Below are 10,952 nucleotides of genomic sequence, written 5' to 3'. Positions count from 1 at the left end.
CTGTGTTTTGATTGGATTGTTTATCTTCCTTTTGTTAAGTTGTATGAGTTCCCTATAAATTTTGGAGATTAGGCCCTTATCAGATATGACATTGGCAAATATGTTTTCCCATGCAGTGGGCTTTCTTGTTGTTTTGTTGATGGTTTCTTTTGCTGCACAAAAGCTTTTTATTTTGATGTAGTCTCATTTGTTTATTTTCTCTTGAGTTTCCATTCCCCTAGGAGCAGTATCAGCGAAGAAATTGCTTCAGCATATGTCTGAGATTTTGCTGCCTGTGGATTCCTCTAGTATTTTTATGGTTTCCCGTCTTATGTTTAAGTCCTTTATCCATTTTGAGTTTATTTTTGTGTATGGCGTAAGTTGGTGATCCTTTTGATGTAGTCTCATTTGTTTATTTTCTCTTGAGTTTCCATTCCCCTAGGAGCAGTATCAGCGAAGAAATTGCTTCAGCATATGTCTGAGATTTTGCTGCCTGTGGATTCCTCTAGTATTTTTATGGTTTCCCGTCTTATGTTTAAGTCCTTTATCCATTTTGAGTTTATTTTTGTGTATGGCGTAAGTTGGTGATCCAGTTTCATTTTTTTGGAGTTTTAAAGGCTGTGCGTTTAGGGGAGTTGTTAGGGGTGAATTAATAGAATATTCATCAGCTTTATGCTAGTGTACCAAAATGAGATTTATTCTCTTAGTTTGTCAGTCCTTTGGTGTGGTTGACAAATGACACTAATTGGATTTGTTATCTGTTCCCTGAGTAGAGTGGTTTAAGCTATCTATCCCCTGGCTTAGGAAGAGAAGTGCAAACCATTTACTCTCAAGTGTCCTTGATTTAGGGAAGATGGGATTTACCAGGTGTCTGCAAACTGCTGTTTAACTCTTAGTTTCCCTATTCCACTTGTCCTCGAATTTTCCTAACTTTTATTATGCTATAACATTAACAATAACTCTAGTTAAGAGGAAAGACAAAGTATTATCTGCATTTTACAGATGAGGAAACAGTCTTAGATAGTGGAAGTAGCTTTCTTAAGATCTTTTAGCTAAAATCATGGCAGAATGAGGGCTTTGATCTGGCTTGCACCAGCTCTCAAGATTCAATTGGGTGCATCTCCTCCCAACTTCCACATTCTGTGATGTCACATTGATAACTTGAAATCATCTGTGTTGAGAGTATTTATATCATAGAAATTAGTGAATTATCTGAATTAAGCTTTTTTTTCTGGGGGTAGGAGGAGTTGACTATTTGCTAAACATTAACCAGCATACTGTTGTAGGCAGTGGGAATAGCACTGGGTGTTAGATCCATGGGATCAGACTGGACTTGGGTTCAGCAACCTCGGTACTTGGGTTCTGGCTAAGAAAGAATTCAGAGCAAAGACCCAAACTGTAAGAGAATATTTATTTAGTCAATCACAGAGGTAGAAGAAGTAATTCCTGGAATAAATGGACTTAGGAAACAAGTTATAGAGATAAAGGAATGGCCTTTGGAGCTTGGGAGTGAGGAAGCTAATGGTAACATGCCTGGGGCAGGGGGAGGTAGGGGGAAGGGAAAGGGAAAGCCATGGGCATTTTCCTTGTAGGGAGAACCATTAGGTCCTTATCCTAAGGGTTTTAAAAGTGGAGATTTTATGGGAGGTCCCAGGGGAAGATCTTAATAGAATATTCAGTAGCTTTCCAGTTGTGTTCTCTCAGGGTTGTGGTCTCCACTGATTGATTCCTGAGTGCCAGGGTAGGGGGTCATTATTCAATGCAGCTGGTCCTGAGGGCAACCATGGAGTCACTGATCTGGTTTTGATGCTTTTTGGGCTTAGAACTAAAATATAATTGAGGCATAGATGTTATCTCTATGGAGGAAAGGTCAGGGGGTCCAAACCACATGACCAGTGATATGCTTTGTAGGAAAAATCACCCAGGGGGTGAGGTCCCACCCTACAATTGATTGTCCATTGCTAGGCACTGGGGGCTTTCCACCCTGGTAAGCTTCTGTACCTGGCCCATCATCCTTGCCTTGCTCATGTCTGTCTAACTGCCTACCACAATATCAATTGCTCCTCTTGTATTTAGCAGTTGCCAGTATGGCTTTATAAAGCTGATGTTAGCAGTCTTAACTCCTAACTGATAGTTGAACTCTGATTTGAGCAGAGGATGATTATAGCATGACGAAAATTTATATAAAACCCTCACATAGGTCTGAAGGGGTCACAAAGTGGGCCTGTGATGAGGTGGGTTGGGGTGGCCAGCACCATGTCAAGGCAGGGGAACCATGGCACCGAGAGCAAGAAAATGAGCTCTGAGGTCTTCACCCTGACCAATGGGGCTCTGGCCACCCAACTAAGCAAGGACTAGGAAAATGACAAAGATGTGAATAAACAGCTGGACAAAATTGGCTATAACATTGGAGTTCGACTGAAGATTTCTTGGCACAGTCAAATGTGGGGAAATGTCATGACTTTCAGGAAACTGCCAATGTGAAGTTCAAGATGTACTTGGACATCATTCCAAGTATCACCAATTAGAGCCCAGCTGGTGATGAATTCTCCCTCATTTTGGAAAATAAACCCTTGGTGGTCTTTGTGAAACTTCCTGATAACCACCCATCCCTTATTTATTCCAGTCTCTTGTGTGGGGTGTTTCGGGGAACTTTGGATGTGGTCCAGGTGGCTGTGGAGGCCAAGTTCACACAGAATACCCTGAAAGGAGTTGGTGTGGCAGAAATCTGGATGAAGTTAATCAGGTGGATTAAGAACAATCTCCCAGTTGGAGAGGAATGACCATCCCTAGGACTTCAGGGTAGCCAGCAGGAGCACTGGCTGGCATCAGGAAGTCTCTGTGCTCCCTCTGCCCTCTAGAATTCAGTGACTCTTTAACATGGATACTATATATTCTTCTAACCTTGTTTCCATTCTCCATGCTAGTGAAGAGCAGACTATGATATAGTCGATTTACCCCACAAGTGTGCACATTCAGAAGGGCAATCCTTTGCTCCCTTCAAAGGGATGGAGTAGACATCTTTGGACTAGAAAGAGCTCAACCATTTTACATTCCTGTTTGAATTTCCAAAGCAAAACCCACTTTGACCCAGTTAAGAGGAAAGCCTAGTGCATCTATCCCTGGGCCTTTAGAAAACCATTGGTACCTGGCTGTAGGGGACCCAGGGTTGTGGGATGGGGAGGAGAGATGAGGAGGGGTGGGTGGAAGCTGCTAGCAGAAGTGTGACATGTCTAGTGTTTGACAGGAGAAGAGAGCCTGTTGTGCTGGAAACACTGACTTGTGGGAAGCCACCCAGGTTTCATTCTTCCATGCTGTTTGGAGGCAACATTTCCTCTTTTTACAGAGGGTTTATCCTTTTTTCTTACAAATTCTTCAATAAAGACACATAGATAATTTTATCTTCACGTAATAACCCAATGCAGAAGTTAAAATAAGTAAACCCTTGGGTCCAAAGAAATGTATAGACTTTCTCCAGTCATAAATTAACATGACAAAAAAAATAGAAACACAATACTTCTCTGAGACTCCACATTGCCTATTCTCTGACAGAGAAACTTATTAATTAGGGGATAGGCTAAGCTATTATAATTTTTTAAAATCCCTAAAATACAAGGATTTAATAAGATAGAAATATCTCCCTCCAAATTCCTCAATAAAAATGGCTTTTCAACTTTAAACAAAATGTTTAAAAAGTTAGAAGTTTCTTTCTCTCACATAATGATAGTCCAGGAGTAAGGGGCCAGTTTATACCAAGAAATAACTCAGCTCTAGGAAGTAATCTAAAGATCTATTGGTTTATTCACTAATTTTTTATATTGTTACTTTACTTTTCCTTAGGGCATAGAGGGTTGTCTTTATTCACATGGTTACAGCTGGCTTATCTGAATACAAGCCTGAAAGAAATGGAAAGAATGGAAATCAAAGACCAGCAATTTTCTTTTTAAGGAATGACACTAAAGTTGCACACATCACTTCTGCCCATATCTAAATTTCACAGGGCCACACCTGGCTTCACGGGAAGCTGAGGAATGGTTTTTAGCTGGGTATTAGGTACTCAGCTTCCTAAAAGGAAGAAGGGTAGACCATACCCTGCAAGACTTCATCAACTTCTCAGATGCTTGATTCCATGTGTCAGGTACTATACTAATACCTTTATCCTTTTTCTGTCCAGGACTTTGAAGGAGATTATGCAACTGTGCTGAATTGGGATGAGATCAAGACCCAGAAGCACCTGGAAAATCACTTCTGGCCACATGGGATGATGACCATAGAGTGAGTACCATACTTAAGGATATGCAATCAGGGAAGAGTTGCACATATACTAGTATTAATCTAATCCACAGAGTCAATAAAAGACATGTTACCAAATATATGATTTCTCTCTCTCAGTGGCACTTGGGATATGGGTGCACCTTTGCACCTTACTGATGAGAGACATCTTCCCAGATAGTCCCCAGAAGCCACAGACCTTCTGGGCATTATATCTAAAGCCCTCACTTTTTTTTTTCAAATTTTTCTAATACCATTTGAAATTGCTGAGAAGATAGATTAACCGAGGTTAAAATTTGGGATTAATGGATATTGAGAAGAGGAGGAAATGCAAGATGCAGTTTCTGGCACATTCTATCCTATATTTGAGGATAGAATATAATCATGTTTGCATTCTACTCCTTTCTAGTTCTCCTCATTGTTTTCCCAGGCTGGCAGAGGGTCTGTTTCTATAGTCAGAATGTTAGTTCTCTAAAAGAAGGGGTTATACTGTGTATTTTCCTGACCTCCACTTAAAGCCCCTCTAGCATAAAGGGTACTCACTCAGAAGCTGGTTCCCAGCACTGTTTCAGGCACATGGCATACATACTTTCATTGATTTATTCACTAATTTATTTCAGCAAATATTTATTCCATGCCTATTTTGGTCTGGGTGCCATTATATTGTTGGGAACACACCTGGAAAAGAGGGAGCAGGAAATAGTATGACATGAGATGAACTTTTTGAATTATATAAGGACAAGATCATTTAGGCTTTGTGAATTTAGGATTTTATTCTGAGATGAGCAGCCATTGGAGGGTTCAGAACTGTGAGATGACATGGTCTGACCTGTATTTTTCAAAAATCACTTTGAGCCCGGCAGGTGTGACTCAGTAGTTAAGCATTGGCCTATGAACCGAGAGGTCATTGGTTCTATTCCTGGTCACGACACATGCCCAGATTGCAGGCTGGATCCCCAGTAGGGGGCATGCAAGAAGTAGCTGGTTAAGGTTTCTCTCTCATCAATGTTTCTATCTCTCTCCCTCTCCCTTCTTCTCTCTGAAATCAATACAAATATATTTTTAAGGAATCACTTTGAGCCCTAGCTGGGTAGCTCAGTTGGTTAGAGCATAGTCTTTATATGCCAAGGTTACGGGTTTGACCCCCAGTGAGGACACATACAAAAATCAACCAATGTATATATAAATAAGTGAAACAACAAATTGACCTCTCTCTCTCTCTCTCTCTCTCTCTCTCTCTCTCTCTCTCTCTCTCTCTCTCATTTCTTCCCTCTCTAAAACTCAATAAATAAATAAAAAAATTTAAAAAGAATCACTTTGGCTATTGTATAAAGAATAGATTGTAAGGAAGTAACAATGGAAGTAGGAATATCAGTTAGAAGGTTATTGCTCTAGTCAAGGTGAGAAATGATGGCTTGGAATGGATGTGAGAAATAGAGATATTTATTGAACATTGAAGATTGTTGATGTTTGTTATTAGATTATCTCTTGACCTAAGTTTCCTTGTCTGTAAAGTAGGGTTAATAATTCATACCTGCAACAAAACATTGTTGGAAGCAAAGTGTCAAAAGATAGCCAATTAGTAAAAGGTTTTAAAACGACCACAGCTTTGATCTTCATCCACTGTTTTCTCTCTTTTATCCCCACACTCCACTTCCAAGGTAACAAAAGAAATTGAATGTCTGAAGAACCATAATTTATGTTTTATCAGTTCCCCAGATCCTTAGCCCTTTCTTCTCTGTCTAACTTCTTCATGATTACATAGACACCTATGAAACTATTCTGCAGGACCAACTCTTTTCATCAGCAGCAAATTACTTGAAGTGGAATTTTTTCAAAGCAAATAATAAACCCTCTTCACCTTCTAACAAAGTTCCTTCCAAACATACTCACTGTTTGGACTGTTATAATAAAAGATCTTAAATTTGTTTTTTTCACTAACAACCAGAATTTATTTCTGACAGTTCTGAATGCTGGACATCTAAGATCATAATGTCAGGATGATCAGGTTTTGGTAAAAAGCCTCTTCTATGTTGCAGATGACTGACTTATACTGGTATCCTCACATGGCAGAAAGAAGAGTGAGCTAGCTTTCTGACCTCCTGATGTAAAGGCTCCACCCTCATGACTTAATCACCTCCCAAAAGCCTCACCTTTAAATACCATCACATTGTGAATTAAATTTCAACATATGAATTTGGGGGGACACAGACATTTGGTATAAAACACTTACCTGCTGAAGTTTAAGGCATAAGTGCTGATGCCACTACACTGTCATTCTCCAAAGATACCTGACAAACACACCCCTGGTTCAGCTTCTAAGTTAGGCATGAACCCACTCTGATCATGATATCTTTGTGTTCAGAGATAGATTTCTACCCACTCTCCCTCACCCCAGTTCGACACACTTACCTCTAGGTTCTGGAGGTAAGAGACAGACTGCTGACAGTCTCAAATAAAGTTAGCAAGAGAACCTCATATGCACTGCCTAACTTTTCTTTACTCCAAAACTTATCTGTCACCATTAAATCAGGAAAGACCTTCAAGACCTCATGTATTTCAAGATTCTTGTTTTATAGGTGTGGATGCCCAGAGAGATAAACTTTGGTCAAAGGCACTCTTTAGAACAATAATAATAATAATAATAATAATAATAAGTACAACTACTATACTCTTATACCATGAACCAATTACTCAGTCTTCACAACAGTTGCATGAGGTAAATACTGAAAGTTTAAATAATTTACAAAGTTCTGACAACTACTAAGTATTAGAGACAGGATTTCAACCCTCTACTTCCTGCTAAATCCAGTCTTGCTTTATAGCTTGATCTCTCTAGCAGAAAGCTAACTAAAGTCCCGTTCTCCAGACTCCTGGATAGATACTTTTCCCAATATGTATAATTGCTAAATAAATCCAAATGTAAACACACAGAATCAGGCAGTGAACCTTCAACAAACACACAGACACTTGGGTAAGGTGATCCCGGAGATATATGACAGCTGTTTGGTGCATCCCAGTAGCTCAAAGTATGGTACAGTGTTTCAGAAACGGTTCAGAAGCAACACTGGCAGACAGGCTCTCCCACTGTGAAGTTCTTTTTTTCTGGGGAGTGACCTGTTTTCCTCACTTCAAGCATTCACCAGTTTCAGAAGCTTACTTACCCCTTGAAGGTTCTCTTTAGCTCTGTAATTAAGTAGAGGGAAAAGTTCTCAAAGGAGATAGCCAGAGGTAAAGTGACAAGTGCTCTCTTTTCCCCAAAGTGAATGCTACAGGTGCATTCCAGACTATTGTCTACAATTATTTTTATTGAAAGGGAAAATGCATTTTTTTCCAATAGCACCTGGGCAGTGGATTGTTACTTGCAAGATAGTTGTGCTACCTGTGGCTTGGATTACTTGCTTCTCTCAAGAGAAAGCTTTCCGATTTAACATATGTCACAGGTTTGACATTCTTCACCCATCCCATCCATCCAAGCCATCGTTCTGATGTACGTGAATATCTGTGCACACAAAAACAACCATACAATTAAGAATATATTATTCAAAGAACAAGGACATTACAAGGACCTTACAGCCTACTTTATTTTTTTAATACTTATGTGTTTAGAGTCTTCAAAAAAGTAACATTTGCATCCATTATATTATTTTGCTTTGGGGGAAAACATTTTACAGATTGGTACACATTTATGTACCAGCCCTCATTCTACATCCTCCCAGCTGAGTATGTGAGACCTTGGGCAAGTCATAGCAATGCTTTGAGTCAGTTTCCTCATCTATATGAAAGGGAGTATTCTCCACTTCCTAAGGTAATGATATATATTAATCCAGTGAATAAGTATAAATCACATAGCTCAGTGCCTGGCCCATGCTTAATTTATAAAGATGAGTTTTATTTCTCTTTTATGTAGGAATTAACTGATTTTTTTTGAAATTTGCATTTGAGGTTTTTTATTTCTCATTGCTGGCACATTGGAAAGGGAGTCACCAGTTGAGCTGCTTGGTCAGGTATCTGGCAGACATTTCAGAAGGGGCTATCTGTATTCAATACCATCACCAAAATTACCAACACCACCACCACCACCACCACACTATCATTGCTAAGAGTTAGAAAGGGTCAAGGAAGTTTTTATTTAGGTGGTTAAATTTCACCTATCTTATTTATATCCTACCTCTGTCATGCAAAATATTTATTTTGTCCCCCCTTAGATGAATGTATTTTTACCACACCAGAACTTACAAGGTTGCAAGGGCCCAAAAAATCCAAAGACAACATTTGCTTTCTAAATTTTTAAAATTTCTTAAATTTTTATATTCATTTTCACTTTTCATTTTTAAACAATTGTAGTTTATAGTAATGTGTAAAGAAATATGGAAGTCCCGAGCATCCTTCACTCAGACTTCTAATTTTAACATCTTGTGTAACTATAGTGCAATGTCACAATCAAGGAAATAATATTGATAGGATCCATGGAGCTATTCACACTCCCCTAGTTACATATGAATGTGTGTGAGTATTTATAGCTCTGAGCAATTTTAAAGCACATACAGCTTTGTGTAATCACCACCTATCAAGAGAGAAAATAGTACCATAACCACAGGTACTATTGGCCCCTTATGCTACCACTTTATAACTATGCCACACCCTCTCTCCCTGTCCATAGCCCAGAGCAACCAATATATTTTCCATCTGTATAATTATGTTACTTCACAGATATTATATACATAAATGGTATCATGCAATAGGTACCCTACTGAGATTGGCATTCTTCTCCCTAAACATCCTTTCCTTCACTTTCAGCTAAGTTGTTGTCCATATCAATAGTTAATTCCTTTTTTATTTTTCAATTACAGTTGATATTCAATATCATTCTGTATTAGTTTCAGATGTACAGCATAGTGGTTAGAAAATCATGTACTTTACATAGTGTTCCCCCCAATGTTTCAAGTACCCACCAACCTGACCCCATAAACAGTTATAATATTATTTACTATATTCCCAATGCTGTAATCTGTATATCTCTGACTATTCTGAAACAACCAATTTATAATTTTCAATCCTTCATATTTTTCACCCAGTCACCCAAGCCCCCTCCCATCTGATAACTGTCAGTCTGTTCTCTGTATGAGTCTGTTTCTATTTTGTTTGTTTTTTTGTTTACTTTGTCCTTTAGATTCCACCTATAAGTGAAATCATGGTATTTGTTTTTCTCTGTCTGACGTATTTCACTTAGCTGAGAGTTTTTATCATGAATGCATGCTGGAGTTTATTGAATGTTTTTTCTGAATCTATTGATATGACCATGTGATATTTATTTTTCATTTTGTTTATGCAATGTAGCACGTTTATTGATTTGCAAATACTGGACCAACCTTGCGTCCCCAGAGTAAATTGCACTTGATCATGGTGTAAGATTTTTTAATGCATGGCAGGATCTGATTTGGTAACATTTTGCTGAAAATTTTAGCATCTATGTTCATCGGGGATATTTGTCTATAATTTTCTTTCTTTGTTATGTCTTTACCTGGTTATGGTATCAGGATAACGTTGGCCTAATAAAAAGAGCTTGGAAGTCTTCCTTCCTGTTGAATATTTTGGAAAAGTTTGAGGAGGATAGATATTAGTTCTTCTTTGAATGTTTGGTAAAATCCGTCTGTGAAGCCATCCAGTCCAGGACTTTTGTTTCCCGGGAGGTTTATTTTTTATATATTTTTTATTTGTTATTAATGCTTCAATTTCACCAGTTGTTATTGGTCTATTCAGGTGTTCCACTTTTTCCTGATTCAGTTTTGGAAGATTGTATGTGTCTAGGAATTTGTACATTTTGCCTAGGTTGTTATTTTTGTTGGCACATAGTTGTGATATTTTCTTACAAACATTTGTATTTTTATGATATCAGTTGTTACCTCTTTTCTTTGATTTCTGATTTTATTTATTTGGATCCTCTCTCTTTGTTTCTTGATAACTCTGGTTAAAGGTTTGTCAATTTTGTTTATCCTTTCAAAGGACCAGCTTTTGTTTCATTGATATTTTGTGCTGTTTTTTTTTTATTTTGTTTGTTTCGTTTCGATGTCATTTATTTCTGCTCTGATCTTTATTATTTCCTTCTTTCTACTTGCTCTCAGCTTTTTCTACTGTTCTTTTTCCAATTCTTTTAGGTGTAGGGTTATATTGTTTACTAGAGATTTTTCTTGCTTCTTGAGGTAGACTTGTAACCCTATGAACTTTCTCAGGACTTCTTTCCTTGTGTCCCATAGATTTTTAGATGTTTGTGTTTTCATTTTCATTTTTTTGAAGTTATTTTTAATTTAATCCTTGATCTCATTGATAACCCATTCATTGTTTAATAAAATGCTATTTAGCTTCCACATGTTTGAATATTTTTGAGCTTTTTATTATGGTTGATTTATAGTTTTATTCCATTATGGTCCGAGAATATGCTTGATATGATTTCAAACTTCTTAAATTTGTTAAGACTTATTTTGCATTCTAACATGTGGTCTATCTTTGAGAATAACTCATGTGCACTTGAGAAGAATGTATATTCTGCTTCTTTGGGATGAAATGTTCTGTAATTATCAATTAAATCCATCTAATCTAGTGTATCATTTAAGTTCACTGTTTTCTTGTTGATTTTTTGTCTGGAAGATCTAACCATTGATGACAGTGGGGTGTGAAAGTCCCTCACTATGGTTGTATTG

The 10,952-nt window shown here is 37.8% G+C and overlaps 1 protein-coding gene and 1 pseudogene across 1 annotated transcript in view; both read left to right on the top strand.

Moving 5' to 3' along the window:
- LOC102755891 (vascular endothelial growth factor receptor kdr-like) overlaps positions 1-10,952 on the top strand; it is a 168,141-nt gene that overhangs the window by 143,879 nt on the left and 13,310 nt on the right. The window contains exon 19 of the mRNA XM_006774601.2: positions 4,154-4,254. Within this exon, the coding sequence (XP_006774664.2) occupies positions 4,154-4,254 (101 nt within the window). The remainder of the gene's footprint in view (positions 1-4,153; positions 4,255-10,952) is intronic.
- LOC102755607 lies at positions 2,236-2,762 on the top strand (annotated as a pseudogene).

This window comes from Myotis davidii, unplaced genomic scaffold (assembly GCF_000327345.1).
Source record: "Myotis davidii unplaced genomic scaffold, ASM32734v1 scaffold1248, whole genome shotgun sequence".
Taxonomy (NCBI): Eukaryota; Metazoa; Chordata; class Mammalia; order Chiroptera; family Vespertilionidae; genus Myotis; species Myotis davidii.
Note: the sequence above shows the minus strand (reverse complement) of the source record. Positions and strands in the feature narration are given on the sequence as shown.